At 46.1% G+C, this 18,857-nt stretch overlaps 8 protein-coding genes across 8 annotated transcripts; 6 read left to right on the top strand and 2 right to left on the bottom strand.

The window, feature by feature from the left end:
* Positions 1-300: 300 nt before the first annotated feature.
* M431DRAFT_511799 (hypothetical protein) lies at positions 301-1,069 on the top strand. Its single transcript, XM_024919735.1, has one exon. It carries the CDS (start codon positions 334-336, stop codon positions 781-783), a length of 450 nt encoding a protein of 149 aa, XP_024770600.1. The 5' UTR covers positions 301-333; the 3' UTR covers positions 784-1,069.
* A 15-nt stretch (positions 1,070-1,084) lies between these two features.
* Positions 1,085-2,195, bottom strand: M431DRAFT_94784 (hypothetical protein; the record flags this gene model as incomplete). The annotated part of the gene is made up of 6 exons (XM_024924618.1): positions 1,085-1,275; positions 1,339-1,603; positions 1,667-1,709; positions 1,776-2,014; positions 2,077-2,097; positions 2,154-2,195. The coding sequence occupies 6 exons, from the start codon at positions 2,193-2,195 to the stop codon at positions 1,085-1,087; spliced, it is 801 nt and encodes a 266-aa protein (XP_024770599.1).
* A 2,050-nt stretch (positions 2,196-4,245) lies between these two features.
* M431DRAFT_19699 (hypothetical protein) lies at positions 4,246-5,247 on the top strand (the record flags this gene model as incomplete). Its single annotated transcript, XM_024913275.1, has 1 exon — positions 4,246-5,247. The coding sequence occupies one exon, from the start codon at positions 4,246-4,248 to the stop codon at positions 5,137-5,139; it is 894 nt and encodes a 297-aa protein (XP_024770598.1). The 3' UTR covers positions 5,140-5,247.
* A 327-nt stretch (positions 5,248-5,574) lies between these two features.
* M431DRAFT_19698 (hypothetical protein) lies at positions 5,575-6,410 on the top strand (the record flags this gene model as incomplete). The annotated part of the gene is made up of 3 exons (XM_024913274.1): positions 5,575-5,821; positions 5,882-6,152; positions 6,212-6,410. The coding sequence occupies exons 1-3, from the start codon at positions 5,584-5,586 to the stop codon at positions 6,408-6,410; spliced, it is 708 nt and encodes a 235-aa protein (XP_024770597.1). The 5' UTR covers positions 5,575-5,583.
* Positions 6,411-6,580: 170 nt separating this feature from the next.
* Positions 6,581-8,167, bottom strand: M431DRAFT_485617 (hypothetical protein; the record flags this gene model as incomplete). The annotated part of the gene is made up of 1 exon (XM_024916304.1): positions 6,581-8,167. The coding sequence occupies one exon, from the start codon at positions 8,165-8,167 to the stop codon at positions 6,581-6,583; it is 1,587 nt and encodes a 528-aa protein (XP_024770596.1).
* A 1,396-nt stretch (positions 8,168-9,563) lies between these two features.
* On the top strand, positions 9,564-10,638 carry M431DRAFT_123838 (hypothetical protein; the record flags this gene model as incomplete). Its single annotated transcript, XM_024912207.1, has 2 exons — positions 9,564-10,162; positions 10,226-10,638. 2 exons carry the CDS (start codon positions 9,564-9,566, stop codon positions 10,572-10,574), a joined length of 948 nt encoding a protein of 315 aa, XP_024770595.1. The 3' UTR covers positions 10,575-10,638.
* A 238-nt stretch (positions 10,639-10,876) lies between these two features.
* On the top strand, positions 10,877-12,065 carry M431DRAFT_499039 (hypothetical protein; the record flags this gene model as incomplete). Its single annotated transcript, XM_024917754.1, has 4 exons — positions 10,877-11,264; positions 11,285-11,392; positions 11,519-11,874; positions 11,964-12,065. The coding sequence occupies 4 exons, from the start codon at positions 10,877-10,879 to the stop codon at positions 12,063-12,065; spliced, it is 954 nt and encodes a 317-aa protein (XP_024770594.1).
* A 2,507-nt stretch (positions 12,066-14,572) lies between these two features.
* M431DRAFT_94677 (hypothetical protein) lies at positions 14,573-17,798 on the top strand (the record flags this gene model as incomplete). The annotated part of the gene is made up of 2 exons (XM_024924610.1): positions 14,573-15,579; positions 15,644-17,798. 2 exons carry the CDS (start codon positions 14,573-14,575, stop codon positions 17,796-17,798), a joined length of 3,162 nt encoding a protein of 1,053 aa, XP_024770593.1.
* Positions 17,799-18,857: the final 1,059 nt, after the last annotated feature.

Here is an 18,857-nt window from a genome sequence, read left to right as displayed (position 1 = left end):
ATTCAGCCCTTTCCCCCAATATTCCCAATCGTCTTCACATTTTTTGGGATCTAGATTTACCTCTTGTAGTTAAAGAGTTAGCTGAAAAGTCTTGGCAGAGCATTTTCATGATCACATGTCTTATGGGGCTGCTTGCGGTTGGTAGTCCACCAAGTATAACTTGAGAGATTGTCAGTCCACTCATGCAGGTACAACAAATTAGCTTTCCGACATATTCAAAACTAGATTTATATATGACGTAGTTGAACAAATATAAGTAACATTATAATCCTCTCAAAGATTCTTCAAGCTGTACATTATCTTATATCCAAACAAAATATTTAATTATAAATCATGACTGGATTCTCGTTCAAAACTCATGGAAATGTGGCAGTTCTTCCTGCTGATAGCACCCTGACTATCTCACATCCTGAATGGGGTGCCCATATAAGGTCCAGGGTCACCGCAGATACCCAAGGCTGGGTACAAGTTCCCATGGGATTTCAAATCCCAACCGATGGAAAGAGACTCGAACTCAAGTCAGTCGAGGTTACCTACGCCACAGGCTGGAAAACTATATTTGATGGCATTCAGGTCTATATGGGACAAAAGAAAATCCTGAACAAGGTTGATTTCGGTTATTCGACTGATAAAGAAACTACCGTCAAGTTTGACATCCCTGGATCTTGGCCGATCAATCAAGGAATTTCAGTTTCATTACTTATTACTATACCTAGCGGGACAGATGAACATGGACGCTGGGCGACAATTTCATCTGTTGGGGCCTACTTCGCACATGCTTAGTGTATAATTTACTGGACAATGTTGCTATGTAGCTGCAATAATAAGCAGAGGGACTGCTATATTCCCACCTGATTGCATTATTTGATGGTGTGATAGCAACTGGCTATCCAAGCTATCCAAGGGAGTGGAGTGATGTGAACTTAGCCTTGGAAGCTTACTTTATACTCAAGTCATGGGAATATAATATCGTAGTTAGACTCGTTTACTTATATGAGCATGTAACTTCTTGCGCATAGAGACTAGTTAACTATCAAGGGTTGAATAGCTATTTCTTCAAAACATTGTCCAATATTACAACAACCTAGAACCATTCAAGATTGCCTTTGTGAGATAAGAATTTGCCGCTGGTGCTCTCATCGAGACCCTTGATAACGGAAAGCATGGATTCTACCGATTCCTTTGGTGAAATCATTCCTTTAACATTCGGATTATACTTTCTCAGAGTAGAAAGAATCACCTCGAATGCCCCAGGAGAGGTAATAAGATCTTTTGCTGTAAATATCTTATTTAGTAGCTGTCCTGGTAGCGTGCTTTTCTGACATCGTATTCACGTACCTGCGTCGGTTTCAACCCAGCCCGGCGAGATGGATAGAGCCCGGATGCCCTCCGATTTCAGCTCAGAGGCATACTTGGTCATGACTAATGCCCCTGCAGCCTTACTTATAGAGTAGCCCACTGCAGTAGATAGTTCGCTGACTCGATTGAACTCGAGATCTCCGCTAGGAGAAGAAATGTAAATAATCTTCCTCTCCATTCCCTTTTTGATCAAAGAGAGAAATGCGTTGACGGTGTGGATGAGGTGCAATACGTTCACTTTGAGCTACCCAACCACCGCTGTTAGTTTCATTTCCATCATTCATATGACAAATCCATTGCGACTTACCGGTTCGAAGAAATAGTTTTCTAGTTCTTCTTCTCTTCCGGCACTGGATTGGAGTAAGCGCTCTGCTATCTTGTTTCATATTAGACATTAATTCGAGCGCGTTACTTACAATGCGCTTGGACTGAGCTCTGCTGAGTCCCCATGGAAAAATGCATTGTAAACTAGAACATCCAGCTTGCCGCCACCGATGCTGCCAATTTCTCCTGCAGTCTCTTTCAACTTTGTAGGATTGCCTATATCCGTCTCAAGTACATGTATGTTCTTTCGAGATGCAGCCAGCTCATTGAGCGGCCCAGCAGTCTTCTGACTCCTGATCAGAGCAAAGACTTCATTCTTCGCGTCAGATGACTGATTGTTTCGGTAAGTAAAAGAAAATATCAAGACTTTCGTGATTGGCGTCGGGCACATACTAGCTGATTCACGTATTCAAACTAGCATGGGATAAGTTAGAGATACGGTTATCATTTGTTGGTCAGGATATGCTTACACCTATTCCTCGCGTTGCTCCCACAATGGCCCAGGACGGCATTTTGATTGAGTCTGATACAAGAAGACAGTAAAAGAGTTTGGAATGTAATCTTAGATGATGCTGTACAGTTATAGTGCTTCTTCAGGCCCTGTACCCGGGATGATAGCGTAAGTAAAGCGCAGAGGGGAGATATTTATATCTAGAGCTATCGTATTTTATATATCACGTACACGAAACTGTTTGCTGTAACATACATCCTCTATATGATCGGAATTATACGCGGACTTTATTTGACCCAATAAGGGGGAGATTTACATTCGAGGTAGTCTTCGGAATAACGATTTAGACGATATGATCGTACTAAAGCGTATTGAGCGTATTTTGTCATATTTGATCGTATAACTTCTCAATCATACTCTTAACAGAAGAAGAAATGGGTAAACTAAGATGAAATAAGCTACCTAAACCAAGATAATTGCAAATAAAACAACGATCAAATCATTGGTGTCTCAGAGCAACGCTTGTCCACCACTGACGGAAGCTGCTGGGCCCTATCATACTCGGCATTGGAGGTAGCACCTACTTGGCTAACTCTGTAATTCTCAGAGAATCCAACCTTTAGTTGAATACAAAAGCCTACAATACTGGTATATGGACTGATAGTCACACCTAGCCGTTTAATTACCGGTGAATATGGCTGGATGCGGCGTCCTACTGTTTTGTGATGGACGCCGAAGCAATAATGATAACGCGGAATTAGACATTAGGTTTATATCTCAAAGAAGAACATCTGGCTGACACGGAGTCTTGAAGTAGGCCGATTCCGCCTGAGACGGAATTACACCCACAACGGATCTACATAGAGGTCCTTTCTGCGAAGATAGAACTGTAGATTTTCGTACAGTCAGGATGATTAATGTTTAGTCAAGCATGTTGTAAGCTGCAGCTGCATCTTAACTGGATATCTTCACGACAAGGCAATTGACACCACTTGAATAGCTCTTGAAACTCGACTTGAGGTCAACCTAGCCCCACCAGTTGATTAGCCTACACATGCCGAGGTGATAAACATTTACGGAGAAATATATGGTGGCAAAGCTGTATGTACCGCAATCTGTGCATGTAGCCTGACGCCCTATAAATGACTTGTTGCGCTGCTAGAGGCCGATTGAAGTTGCTTAAATCTAGACAATTGCCAAGATACGCCTCCTGAAACGGAGATACGGAGTTGGCGGAATTAGGAGTTACAGGGCAACGCGATGGTCTCAATCAATGGATGCTTAGAAGATGATTACCGCGAATATCTTTCCATGATGAGGTGCCATTGCGAGCGTTGGTCTGACTCTATCCCTTGGATAGGAAACGAGTCTGGGGCCGAGAGGTAGTTTGAGTATCAATGCGAGGACTCAAAGCCCAAGATACCCCCGCCATCAAACGAACCAGGGTCATGACCATACCAGAACTAAGACAGGTGACCACGAGCACGAACACAATATTCATTGCCCTCAATTGAGTAACCTGGTCAGTTCGTAGTCTATTTCTGGCGAGGACAGCCCATTGTTATCTTGATGCAATCGCTCATTTTTGGAGGCCTTCTCTGTTATATAATGTCAATTCTCCTCAAGACGGCAATCGTATTTTAGTGGACCACCGAGATCCGGCTTTGCTCCACACTCGTTTTCCAGTTTGTAAGATGGTTCAAGAATTTCCGAAGGATTTCTAGCCATCTTAAGCCACGCGAGTGGGGTTTTTGACCCTCGCTGCCTCGATAGTGGCTACTTGACAATGAAACAAGAGATAGAATGAGTTGTGAAGTGACTTCTTGTATCTACGAACCCAAATAGTCATGCTGATACATGATGAACTAAGGACCTATTTTGGAAGAATGGCAACTTGTTCCGAGCTGAGTTCTGAAGAGTTACCAGACCCTGCCTATATAATGAGAGAAGATTCAGCAATGTTGTGTATGCAAAACACACCCTTGGGTTTCTACAACTCATCTTGTATTATATTGAGCGATTGAGCAATTGGTTCACATTGAATATCGAAAAACACCGCGGCATATTAATTCAAAAGACCTATCCCTTACTTTGAGGCCTATCTCGGAGCAATGGCTGCAGGCAAGATTCTGGTCACGGGCGCAGGAGGGCACCTCGGTGGTATAACGCTTGATCTACTTCTCGAAAAACTGCCGGCTTCGCAGCTTGCCGCCATTTCGCGAGACCCTACTAATAAGCTCAAGCGCTTTGCCGACAAGGGGGTTTCGACATATAAGGCTGACTACAATGACTATGATGCGCTTCTCGCCGCATTCCAGGGCATTGAGAAGGTCATGATGATTGGTGCGCATGCTTTCACGGATCGTATCCGGCAGCACTATAATGTAGTCACTGCTGCAAGGCAAGCCGGCGTCAAGCACGTCGTTTACACTTCAGTGCAACGCCAAGAGGGTGCTGGCATTGCCATGTGGGACGTCACAGAGAGTGATACATTTACTGAGCAGGCGTTGAAAGCCAGTGGAATGGACTACACTATCATGATGCAGCCGCCCTTTTTGGAGACCTTTTTCCTTTATATCGGCGCCAACGCACTCGAAGAAGGAATCAACGTTCCCTTTGGCAAAAGCAAATTTGCGCCCGTGACGCGTGACGACCTCGCGGCGGCCAATGTCACCGTGCTGACGGAGGAGGGACATGCGAATAAGACGTATAAGCTGAGTGGCAACGAGGCGTTTTCTTTTGCGGAGATTGCCGAAATCTTGGGCCAGGCCAAGGGTCAGAAAGTGTCTTCCAAGAACATTAGCGAGGAAGAGTATCTCAAATGGAAAGGATTCGAGGGCCAGCCTGAGCAATTGCCACAATTCCGACTGGCTTGGGTTCGCGCGATGAATGCTGGCAATTTTGAGGAGATAACGGGCGACTTGAAGAGATTGATTGGCCGCAAGCCAACAGAGTTCCGCGATTACGTGAGATCGAATTATCCTCCTACAAAGGGACTCTTTTGAGTTGGAAGGATTCTCAGTTTGCAGATGAGCCTTTGGAGAGTCAGTTGAGCTGGGGCGTTAGCAAAGATAGCAAAGTACTTGTCGCAACTGATTCTTTTCTTATTCAACGCAGAATAATACAACTCATTACAAAACTGTATGGGTGGTTTACAAGCCACAGTTGGGCAACTCTAATCCAGACTATCGCAAGCCATGAGAACGCCATGCCTGCGGGGAGCTCTGTTCAGCTTACACGTCCGCGGACTTGCTCGTGTCACTCTTTACAATGGCTTTGATGTAAGCCAATAAAATAAATAGCATAACCTAGTTGTATGTAATCAACAAATAAATACTTCTATATAAACCGAGGGGCTTTGTACGCGTACGATGTATACGGTCGAGATTCTTTACTCATATTGAAGCTAAATAGAGATATTCTTCAACGCATTTCGACCCCTCGCTAAGATGTCTTCAAAAATTGTCCTCATTTTGGGCTATGGACAGCGAATTGGTGCTGCCGTAGCTCGTGCTTTTGCCAGCCGCGGCTACAAAGTGGCGGTTGTCTGCCGCTCAGATAAAGTAGCGGATACTCCCGATGACTATCTCTCAATTAAAGCCGATTTATCGAACGCGTACAATGTTGAGGATGTGTTTACTCAAGTTAGAAGCAAGCTAGGGATCCCAAGCGTCGTTGTGTATAACGGTAAGGAAGTCTTCCACTCATCAGACCAAAGGATATTAAGCTGAAATATCTCGTGGGTAGCCTTTGTACTTTCCATTCAAGGATTTGATCAGCCCTTGTCAAGTGTAATCACAGATGCGCATGTTAACACCTTTTCTGCTTATGCTGCTGCCCAACAGGCAGTCAAGGGTTTTGCAGAATTACCTTCGGATGCTTCAAAAACATTCATTTATACCAGCAATAAGCTACATATTATGACTTTAGAGCCTCTAATTTCGATGGGCATGGGAAAATCAGCGAGCGCTCATATGATTCATTATCTGTCTGAAGTTTACAGGAGCTCCGGCTACAAGTATGCGCATACGTTTCCAGCAAGGTGCGATGATGCTGACAATGATTTGCACAATGCAGGTTCTATCACACAGATGAGAGGGAATCGAATGGAGAGCCAGCATACGATAAGCTGGATGCTGAGGCTCATTCAAACTACTATGTTGAATTGGCCGAAGGAAAGGATCAAGGACCGTGGAATGCAACTTTCGTCAAAGGAAAAGGGTATATCAAGTTTGATGAGAACCCAACACATGGCGGCCGTTTCCCCGGCGCATGATTGGGTGAGGGCAGGCTGTTTTCTTTGCTATAGACTTGCGATTTGCAGCAATACTCTTTTTTGTTATTCGAGAGAGCTAGCATGCAGAGCGGTAGTAGCTTTTGAAGAAGTTTAAAACTACTTCATCCGCATTTCCGAACGATGTATTGTCATATCATCGGAAGTACCAGTTAATCCATCTTAACGCCAAGTTTACCCACAGTTCGGAGACCCCAAAGGCTTACCAAGACCGATGCAAAACCCAGCCCACAGTTATATATCCAACCAACCTTGTAACCCCGTAACAAGGCTTCATTCATATTGTGAACTTGTGAAGATGCGGTAACTTGCTGCGCAATCACTGCAGTTGTAGCAATCCCCACGCTTTTTCCGATCTGAGAAAGCATCTGAAAGACGGCACCCGCCAACGCTTGTGTATTTGTGGGAAACGCGGACGTCACCACGAGATTGGCGATGGTGTAAATGAGATCTGCACCCAAGGGATTCATGGCCATTGCTTGAAATACTGCACGCCAGTAATTTGGACCATCTACACCACACAGTGTGGCAAGAAGTAATGGAGCGATGCCGCTTACAAGGCAGCCAACCGGAACCGCAAACGAGGGCCTCAGACACGGGAGCAAGATGCCAATGGCAACATTCATCAATGCGCCGCAAATTGGTGCCGGTAGAAAATAGAGCGATGATGTCAAAGGAGAAAACCCACGCACTTCTTGAAGATACAATGCCGTGAACTGCTCACTCGCATTGAGAGATCCCCAGATTAAGAAGACGGTTACGCAGACGGTGGTGAGGGGCAAGTTCTTCCAAATGTCATTAGGGATCAAAGCTGGTCGACTTCGCAGTTTCTGGTGATGCATCCACGCTGCAAAGGCAGGCAGAAGTGCAATCCCAGCGCAGAGCATGACCAAGTTTGCCGGCTCGCGTATTGTCTCGCTCGCATCCGATCCTGATACGACAGCCAGCTCATACGACAGAAGTGCCAGTGCCGTGCTAATAATGACGCAGCCAATCCAATCAATATCTCGTGCAAGATGATGCAGAGTCTCCCGGCTCAGAGCAACACCATCTATAGCTGCTGGTAATGCCCATACAGCCACCAGCAGCACGACAACGTTGAGAATCGCCGTGATGTAGAATCCCCAACGCCAGCCAATCGTACCGCTCAAGACGCCGCCCAATACCAGTCCCATTCCAAAGCCCACCGCCTGGCCGCTACCCATAGCAGCGAATGCGGTGCTGCGGCTTCGAGGGCTACTCGCAGCGGGAAAGGCACGAGCTGCGATCCCAACAGCACTAGGTAAGCAAAAAGAAGCTGCCACTCCTGCGATAGCTCGAAGAGCAATCAACTGTGAAGGGCTATTTGACAGCCCAGCGCCTAATGCACTTGCAGATTGCAAAAGGGCGCCAACTAAGCATACGCGTCGACACCCGACTACATCAGCGGCACTGGCACAGAGAAGAAGCGTGCAACCGCATGCTAGAGCAAAGGCCGAGGCTGGCCAAAGTTGAAGCTCCGGGGGAAAGTTCAAGTCTGCTGCAATTACTGGGATGCAAACCGTTAATAGCCCGGCCAAGAGATTGCTGATGCCGCTGATGCATGTGATGCAGAAGATGATGGCAACTGTTCGGCTCTTTGAGACGAGGACATGGGGCTCGGCAGGATCAGTTGGCTGAGAGAGCTCGCTGAATATAGTTGCGGTAGGGTTTGGAGCTGTGTTCAGTTCGATAGCTAAAGTCGCTGGTGAGGGCGACATGATTGCTGTACTTTTAGTCGAGACTCAACAAAGGGCTTTGCGTTTTTGCCTGGCGTGTTTGTGTAGGCCTGAGGACATAATTACGGTGATTTCTGGTTATCCCATTTATATTTCGCAAGTGAGAATTTGTTTGACACTCATTCTGATCATTGATAGAATACGCGGCCAGTTGAGCCGACGCGTGGTCAGGACAGATTGACGATCCACGCTTACCTTCGTATAGTGACGAGAGGCTCAAGCAAGCATGTGATTGAGTTGCGCTAGTCTCGTCTTCTGTATTACAAATACACTTCCCGTTTCTACTTATAAGATGATTCATTTTGTACATTATAAGCTTCGGGATACGGATAGAGATAGCGAACTTTGGCAAGTAGGCTAAATGCATTCCGACATCGGATTCTAGATTGGCCGCGGACCAGACTATCATCTATGGTGATGTAATGACGGATTGCATCTCGTTTAGAATATTAATGGACCATTCTCATCTGACAATCAATTCCGATCGTCAATCGTTTCGAAGGCCCAACCGTCGGTTGCTGGCGTGGTGTTGATACGGAGAGCGAAGTGAAACGCTCACAATGCCACCAAAGAATCATTGCACGGAAAATACTTGGGACTCACAATAAGCTAGCTTAGAGTGATCAGTGATTCAAGCACTCTCTCAAGCATGAACTCCAATGACAGAGATAAAGTCACCATGGTTGGCAAGATGCTGCTGACACGGTAAGCAGCCGGAACCTGGTGCCGAAATGTGGTCCGCTCGCTGAAACTAACCAAGTTGCGTATTGGCGATTGGTAAGTCCGTGCCTCCAAGGTGTTGGTAAAGTTAGTTGGGAATGTGCACATTTCCTATTGTGTAGTGGCTGTCTATAGGCCGCATCGCTGGGAGCAGTCAAGGTTGAATAGCTGTAATGGAATTCCAAAATTGACTACAGTGTGCGACACTGGCAACAGTACGGAGAAGCAGCAATGGTATTTGGTAAGACATATGACTCCTCTGGAAAGCGAAAAAGCGTCAATGGTGATGCAGTTGGCAAATGAGCATTATCCCTTCTCGTCCTAGAGTGTGGGGGAATGCTGGATGAGCATTTACTAGTCTCCGCCTAGCTCATAGATGCAGTCGATTCTTACAGCTGCTTAACCATCTTCCAAGTCATCTGGCGAAGCATTTCTTGTGATTCCACACATATCATAGAGTAAGACTTTCAAAAGTGCAATGACTTTGTCTAAGAAAAGTACATACAGTGCACCATTATGGCCGTATGCTATGCTGACTATATATATTTACGGCATCTCGCATCTCGCATCTCATGTTTTGTTATCTTAATAAGAAACACCTGCCTCTTCAAGTGCTTGATCCCTTCAGAGCATCCAATTCCACGTACAATCCGCGACTATGGCGAGTTTCCAGCCTTCTCATATTCTAGTTCTTGGCCCTACCGGCAATGTCGGTAAAGCAATTATGGATGCCATTGTGAACGCCAGCCCGACATTCCCCAGGGTCTCCATCCTTACTTCAAAAGAGACGGCTGCAAGTAAGTCCGATATAATCGATGGCTGGAAATCGTCTGGCGTGTCTGTCGTTCTGGGAGATATTATGAATCCCCAAGACATTAAAACGGCATACGACGGAGTGGATACAGTTATTAGCTGTCTCGGAAGAGGCGCGCTCGAGGCACAGAAAGAGCTTATCCGACTGGCTGAAGAGTCACCAACTGTACGTTGGTTTTTCCCTTCAGAGTTTGGCACGGATCCGGAACATAATGAACGGAGCGCACAAGAGAAGCCACATCAAACAAAGCTAGCGATTCGGAAGTTTATCCGCGAAAACACGAAGCAGCTAAATGTGACCTACTTAATCGTGGGGCCGTACTTTGATATGTGGGTGGACCAGCGAAAGTGGAGTGACGGACTGGGAGGAATTGATGTGGTGGGAAGGGAAGCAATCTTGACTGGAGATGGAGACACCAAGATTGGCTTCACAACTTTGAAAGAGTAAATAACACCTAGCCACTATAGAAGACAATGGAACAAAGGCTAATGAAAGTGCTTCATCAGTGCGGGAACGGCAGTGGTCGCAGCGTTGCGCCATCCGGAAGAGTCTCACAATGCCGTTTTGAGAGTGGCATCCTTTGTCAAGACTTCAAATGAGGTGTTAAGCGAGTATGAGAAGCAGCTTGAGGTCAAATTTAGTGCAAAGTACATCTCTCTGGCCGATCACGAGGCCGCAGAAGGGAGCATGTGGGAAAAGGGAAGTCCATGGGCGGTGGTGGTAGCCTTGCGTCGTATCTGGGCAACTGGCGGTGCCATGTATGATCGCTTTTCAAACGAAGATATTGGTTTGGGTGATGACAGAATGGAGAGTCTTGAAGAGGCAGTTCGAAAACATGTCAACAGTTATAAGTAATGGTGGGATGCGAATATCAGGTTATATTATGGGCCCACACGAGACTCTTGGAGTTACTGGGTGGAATTGACGTGTTATTTGTCATCTAATTACCCTAAGGCGATACTTGTTTTGTCCTTTTATTGATATGAACCTTAATGTATGCGTAATTCTTGAGACTGTCTGTGGCACGCACTTGCTCAGCGACGCCACACTGGGCATATGCAACTTCCAAGTTACATGTGAACTTCCATCCCGTCACGAGACAGAGGTATGCATGTCTTCATCTTCATAATATCTATCACTCGTGAGATTCCCGAAAAATGGCAGACGCAGTGCCTTCTGACGCACTGGATTATGAGGCTTGTCGCTTATCATCAATTACGCTCCAAACCGACGGTGAAACGCCTGTCGCTACCAAAGGCATCTGCAACCTGAAGCGAAAGACAGAAGAAGGTGAAGTTAAAGACGACACCGATACACAGATATCCAAGAAGCATCGCGCTCTCCATCACCATGACGTGTCATCTCCGGGCCTCTCTCCATGTCTTCTTGCCTTGATTCGTCCACCCGAGCCATCGTCCATAAATGGCATTCTTCGACAACACTGCCGAAAGAGCCTCTACGTGAAGCCGTTGTATTGGAAACTACAGCACCTAGAGCTGTTGGGCTGTCAATTTCATGCTAAGATCGAGAAAGAGCAGAATGCCCGTCATGCTGAAAACGCGGAGGCTTCCAAGGACAGTCCCAAGGAGAGACTAGGAGAGACCAAGTCCCAAGGAATACCACAAAATTACCTCCTGACATCATTATTCGACGTGCTGTAAAGGAATTTCCAGGTTTACATTCCCTTTAATCCTATCCAACGTCATGCGAGACATTCTCAGAAAATGCGGCATGACTCGTGACAAGCAGCAAGTATCCCCTCAATATGACCTGGCACCGATGAATAATTGCTGGCCAAGGCAAATCACAATTCAGCTCTGACCTCAATTTTTACTTCAACGGCCGTCATGTTACCAATCTCTATACCTATGGTATTTTCTCGCGCACTTCATACGAAGCCGACGGGCCCAGTCTTGCGTTTCTCAGTCTTCGCGACGTAAGTCAGCAACGCGACATGTCGATTAGGTTCCCTTGGCACGTCGAGAGAAGCTCACCAGAGTATAGGATTGCAGAGAAGAAAAGGAAAAACGTGCGGCCTGTCAACGAGGTCGAAGATCCATATATTGCGGCTGTTTTAATAGCCTTGGCTCAGAAGCAGCAGCGTCGACAGCACGCCGTTGCAGGGACACAAGCGGATACGCCGAACAGGGAAGACGCATCAGATGGCGAATCAAAGGCTCACAAAGTTTTCCTCCTTGCACATACGGCAATGGATAAGCCGTGCCTTTACTTTTCCACTGCTAGGATTCCTTCCTCGTTCCTCGATCGATTAGACTATCCGTCGGAAAATATCCCAAGTCGTCCATTCCCCATCAAGTATCATCAAATTTCGTTCTCATCCCTTGATGCAATGAAAAAGGACCTGAAGTTTGCAATCTCTGTGATACACGGCGAGGAATACGTCTTCTAATTGCGGTTGCTTCACTCAACTCCGCGATCAATGTGTATCTTTGCCTCGCAAACAAACATCATGCACTTCCACATTTACCTACAGTAATCCAGGTTAATTTGGGACTTCTGAGCCATCGCTGATTTTTCTTTCATTTCGGGTGCGACATAGCATCCTCCAGATCACAGCGGAAAACGTCACCTACACAAGTACCATTAAACAACAATGCACGTGTCTCTCAATTGCACAGTTTTGCCTTTGCATCTATTGGCAACCAGGTACTCGACTGTTTCCTTTTCCGCCGGGATGTTCCGCCATAGAGGTGGTGTCACTTTCTTTTTCGACGAATTGGTCTTCAGATGAGGTCTCTCGGATGTAGTAAACGGGATGGCTATTTGGCGCGGTCTTTCTCTCAGCGATCGCTGTATTTGCATCACGAACTGTAATAAGTTCCCCAGCGTTTGGACTTTTTTTTTTCCCAGCGAAGCATAGTCGGATGAACTCTGGAAGCATTGTAGATACCCCAAGATATACACTTATGTTATAGGCTTATGGTTATAACAAGGATTCGTTTATATCATTGGTTTGCGTAGTAGCCGTTACAATGGGCCTTTATTAAAACCCATTTCCAATTCCCCTTAATAAAGAGATAATTGCAATATCCACGAAAGTATTGCTTTTATATCAGTGGTGAGGAAGTGACTTGTTGTTGTCATTACAGGGTGAGATAGAATCTTACCCTCACAATAGAATAATGTCTTAGCTTAAGCTGATAGTATCGCGTTTCTCCTCGTATCTACCCTGAAAAAGCTTTCCAAAATATTCCCATGCTCAGAAGTCCGAGTACATAGAGATGACATTAGGAGAACGAGACATTACACGCGCCTCCATAAAATCCTAGAATGTTAACTGCTGCGCTGAGATGTGCAATTTTGTATTTTGGGAAGGCTGAATCATATGTCCGAGTGTAATTTATAAGTGGCCTACGCAACGATAATTCCGACGAATCCCTGTCACCATCCAGATTCAATGACGAGCATGCTAAACTTGCTTAGAGCGTGTTGACAACTGGCAAATCCACGAATGAACTCACGATTCACTTTTGCCATTGACGGAAAGTTCCGTTTGAATACAACCTGTCTGAGCTTTGACCCCTTCCCGATCCTACATGGTTTCTCTTATGCCAACTGGTTTAACCGCTTTAGCATATCAATTGACGCATGAGTCCGCAGGAGTCCGCATGAATCCGCAACAAGCCGCGGATCCCGTTGCCCGGCACGGGTGCAGAAAGGCGACCGAACCGATTTCTTCTGGTGCTTCGTATTTGTCCTTGGCCCCCATTTAAGTGAACCCCCCGTGTAGATCTGCAAAGCTTGTGCCTTTGGCCCCATATATACCCTGCTTACCTTTGTGTCAACACGCGTACGGAGAATCTCTTGTCTAGATCGCGTTCGGCATGTATTCGGAACGGCCCTTGAGCGCCACAAGATCTATATATTCCTTAAATCTCTCATGGCCCCCAAAACTTTCACGCTGCAAATGATATCATTGCCGCAGAAGCCGCTCAGAAGAGGGGGCTTTGCTGTTCTAGAAAAAGTCCGCGGATGGAGCAGTTTATAAACATAGGGGCCATGGAAAACTTGAGTCAACATCCCACTGATCTCCGAGACAACTGACATCGAAGAAACAGTGTTGCTTCATCATCAAAAGCTTAAATTTGTTGGAATATGGAAACGGGTTATGTGTCACCACGGATTCGTCATTTCGCCACGTAAAAATGTCCAAGTTTTGCGTCGAGGCATTTACCGCTTTGGTTCTCGGAAGACCTAAAGGTGCAGTTAACCATAAGTTATACGGAGTATTTTCAGGTAGTATAAATTTATAAGCAGCTTTCAAAGAGAGCGAATATACTTATCCTCCAACTGTTCAAGGCTGGATTATTCATAGGATCGTCATAGTTCAGTATTCATAAATATATTCAAGATGTCAACTTGTCATATCTATCCCATTGACTTCCCGAAAGAGAACATGGTGGGACACTGCGCAGTGGGTATATAGAACTCCGATTGGATGGGACCAGAGAAACCACAACCCTCAACTATACTGTCCGCGGCAATACCCCTGAATAATACCTGGCTACAGTGGACTCTCCACGGACCAGTGGCTACGGATAGGTCACATTCTGGAATAATGCAACCCTTCTACTCAACTTGGATCTCGTATAACGTATCATAGAGTAAGGGTAGCCCTGGGTAAAAGCCGGTGGGATAGATATCTCGGTATTGCGTCTGCAATGCCTCGGTAGGCACTTTAGCGATTCCAATAGAATAGATATACACGACATACAGCATTCAAATAGGAGAGTTTTAAAACATATATATTGGTGATCTTTGCCAGTTAAATCTAATCATATACTTCTCCTCGGTACAAACAAAGGTGTACAAGCAAATAAGTTACAATCAAGATGGGTTCAGTCGTTGAAACTCAAGAGACACGCTCGCTCATCAATATCATCGACGATGATGCTGCAAAAGAGCCAAATCGTCCGTTCATTTTCATCCCACGATCTAATCAACCTCAAGATGGCTGGGAGCCAGTCACCTATGGACAGATGGCTAATGCTGTCAACCATGTCGCCCACACCATCAAAGAGATGGCCGCCAACGATATACAGGAAGACAACTTCCCAACCATTGCCTACATTGGACCAAATGATGTACGATACATTATCATCATGCTTGCCTGTATAAAGGCCAAGTGCAAAGCGTTTTTCACTTCGCCTCGAAACACCATCGAGGGTCAGCTGTCCCTTTTGGAAGCTACCGATTGTCACTATTTCCTCTACGGAGAAGGCTATCAACCAGTGATTAAGAAGATACTTGCACAGAGACAGATGCACGCTTCTCAAGTGCCGAGTGCCAAGGACTGGATCACCGCCAAGGCAGACTACTTTCCTTATCAACACACGGCATACGAGTCCCGATGGCATCCTTGGATCGCTATGCATACAAGCGGTTCAACTGGAATGCCAAAGCCCATTGTGCTAAATCAGGCCAATATTCAACTCTGCGGTGCCCTCCGGCACTTTCGTGACGAACGAAATAACCCTTCTCTATACGAAGGATGGGCTTCTCAAGCGTCACGATTGTTCAACCCAATGCCTCTATTTCATGGTGTTGGAATTGCTGCCTCTTTAATGTTTACTGTCTACTACGGCTTGCCTTGCGCATTAGCTATTCCTGAGAGGCCATTGAGCGAAGATTTGGTCAAAGAATGTCTGGCCAACTCTGGTGTTGACGCGGCTCTATTGCCGCCATCCGTTATTGACGGCATGTCACAGACAGAAGACGGTCTCAAAGCGATAACAAACCTTAATTTTATCAGTTATAGTGGAGGCAACCTTTCAGGTGCCGTGGGGGACAAACTCGTGGCCAATGGTGCATTCATCATCAACATGCTAGGATCCAGCGAGTAAGTATACAAACCGATCAATGCTAATCCGTTGAATAACGAGCATGGGCTAACAGCATCCTAGGGCTTTCCCCATGGCCCTGCAATTTCAGTCAGATCCCAACCTTTGGCAATATTTCATCTTTAACGCCGACGTTATGGGGGCAAAATTGACCCCTACTATGTGGGATGGGATTTATGGGCTCACGATTCAACGCAAAGATCCCTTGGACCCAGGCCTACAGCCTACATTCTATAACTTTCCAGACAAACAAGAGTTCGTCACAGGTGACCTATTCCAGGCTCACGAAACCCTGCCTGATCACTACAAGTATTACGGACGAAACGACAACGTCATTGTCTTCTCCAATGGAGAGAAGCTCAATCCTGTGACAATTGAAGACATTGTCGTCAGTCATCCTGCTATCAAGAATGTCCTTGTGGTTGGCCAGGAAAGATTCCAGCCGGCAATGATCCTTGAACCTAAAGGTCTGCTGAAAGATGATGCCGAAGCGGAGGCCCTGATTGATGATGTTTGGCCCCTTATTGAGGAAGCAAACCAACACACCGTGGCACATGGTCAGATTGTACGAGAACTAGTCGCAGTCTCTGACCCCAAAATGCCATTCTTCATCGCCGGCAAAGGCACTGTGCAAAGGGTTCAAACAGTCAACTTGTACAAAGAGTACATCGACGGTATTTATGACCGCGCTGAAGCCACTCTGAGCAACGCTACCCTCGATATCACCAGTCGAGAAGGATTAGCGTCCTCGATCCATGAACTGCTGAGAGACAAGCTCGGAATTGAGCAGCTTGAGCGGGATGCCGACTTTTTCGGTATCGGTATTGATTCACTGCAGGTCATGACTATCAGCAAGTTGTTAAGAGGCGGCTTGAAGAGGTTTGGAGTCGAATTTGATGAGGGTATAATCGCCACTCGTGTCATATACTCTAACCCTTCGGTCGATCGCCTTGCAGAATTTCTCTTCCGATCCATATCTCCTTCTGATGAACAGGAGATTTCCGAAAGTTATCATGCGCAACAGATCAAAGACATGCAGGACATGGTTGCAAAGTATACCCAAGACTTGCCAGACCGTAACGCGTCTCAGGTAAACCCCAACGATGACGATCAAACAGTAATTGTAACTGGATCAACCGGATCTTTAGGCTCATACATATTGGACCAACTCATCTCGTCGCCTCGCGTCAGCAAAGTATACGCACTCAACCGTGGCGGTGATGGAGGCTTTTCTCGACAATGTGTCGTGAGCGCAAGCCGCAGCCTTTCACTTGACTTTTCCAAGGTTGAATTCCTTGGTGTGGATGTCTCCAAGCCAAAATTTGGACTCGACGCTGCAAAATACGCAGAATTGCTCTCTTCGACTGATAGAATTATTCACAACGCTTGGCCAGTCAACTTCAACATGAGCATTGCTTCATTTGAGCCTTACATTCGCGGAGTTCGCCACTTTGTTGACTTTGCTGGCGCAGCATCCAAGAAAGTTGCTTTGGTGTTTGTATCAAGCATCGGTACTGCGATCAACTGGACGGCCAGTCAGCCTGTGCCTGAGCGACGTCTTGAAGACCCGACTTTGGCGGATCTGGGTTACGGAATATCCAAGCTGGCTAGTGGCTGGATCTTGGATGCAGCAGTGGAAAAATCTGGCTTGGCCGCTGCATCTGTGAGAGTTGGTCAAATTGCAGGGCCAAAGGAAGGAAATGGTATTTGGAACCCACAGGAGTTTGTGCCCAGCTTGATTGCTAGTTCGCTATACCTCGGTGTCCTTCCACAGAGACTCGGCATATACCAGAATGTCGACTGGGTTGCAACTGAGGATGTCGCTGGCATTCTTATTGATCTTGCTGGAATATCGAAATCTGTCCCCATCTCCGAGATTAGCGGCTACTTTCATGCCCAGAATCCTACAAAGGTGCAATGGTCCGAAATGGTTGAAGTCTTGCGAGACTTTTATGGAGATCGAATCAAGGAAGTCGTCAGCCTCGATAAATGGGTATCACTGCTCGAAGCATCAGCCGCAGAAGGGGGAAATGTCGACAAGAATCCAGGAGTCAAACTCATCGACACATATCGGGGTTTGAGCGAAGTGGACAAGAACGGTGTGGCTCCGCTCAGCTTTGCCATGACGCGTACAGCCTCCAAGAGCAAAACGGCTGCTGCCTTGCAACCTATCACGCCGGAGCTAATGCGAAAATGGTGCGAAGGTTGGAACTTTTGAGAATAGGGGGAGTTGAGTGTGGATGATGTAGTGCCAGACTCTCACTGGCTGTTGAGATTTGTTTCTTTGTGTATAATATTACGATAGACATTCATAAATTGGCAATCATAGTCTTAGACTTTACCACCGTTATGCTGAAAAAGTTTAGTGAATGCCGCGGGACTGAAATCGTCTCGATGTGCTACCGATACGACCCCTTCATCCAACACCGACTGGACTACCGGTAGCCTCGTAGTAGAGTAATCCATTGGAGATTTCTATTGACATATTCACATACTGGTCGGTTTGATTTCAGCGTCATTAGTCGTCCGTCCCCGGACCAATTAGTAAATTACGAATAGCGTCAACCTGATGTGCCATGACATATTTTAAATACCAGTGATCGATAACCCCAGTCATCAGCCGGAGACTTTTGAGTTTGAAGTACTTCCATGATTTGTACCTTGGCACCTGGGATACATTAGGTACTCTTCCAAAGTTTACAACATGCCATACGGCTCGTCCGGCACAATTCCATCGGGTCCTCGAGTGTCGATGTCTTTCTCTTTGCATTAATAAAAACTTTGAACAGAAACCTTACCAATACCAGCTGTCACTAAAAGGCGGTTTCTGTCGGTCCCTAGTATTGCGGCATATTCTCTACGGATACTAAGCCACGGTCGATGTGGCTCCTGTACCCAATATGGCCAATAAGCTACTGCAAGAGAAGACTAACATTGGACAGCGGAAGGAGAAATCAAGCTCACTGTCGGTATATCATTGGCCTGTAGCAATTATTAGTCGTCTGAAAATATCGTGGAACCGCTGGTGCATTTTTAATCGTAGTGGAGTGATGGATCAAACAGACTTGGGTTACCGCTTACCTAGTGCCTCTGTCATTTCAACTCTTGGCACCGGCTAACATAGCGGCATCTCTTCTACGAGTACACGTATCTACTACAATGTAGATCTACCTCTATTTACTTTAAGGTATTTCCGGTCATCAGAAAGCAATGCTTGATCATATTTTGCAGCGCATATTTTTTGCAATCCCTTGCTTTGTCTACGACTTGCCATGCC

The sequence above is a fragment of the Trichoderma harzianum genome, assembly GCF_003025095.1.
Source record: "Trichoderma harzianum CBS 226.95 unplaced genomic scaffold M431scaffold_13, whole genome shotgun sequence".
Taxonomy (NCBI): domain Eukaryota; kingdom Fungi; phylum Ascomycota; class Sordariomycetes; order Hypocreales; family Hypocreaceae; genus Trichoderma; species Trichoderma harzianum.
This window is presented reverse-complemented; position numbering and strand designations above follow the sequence as displayed.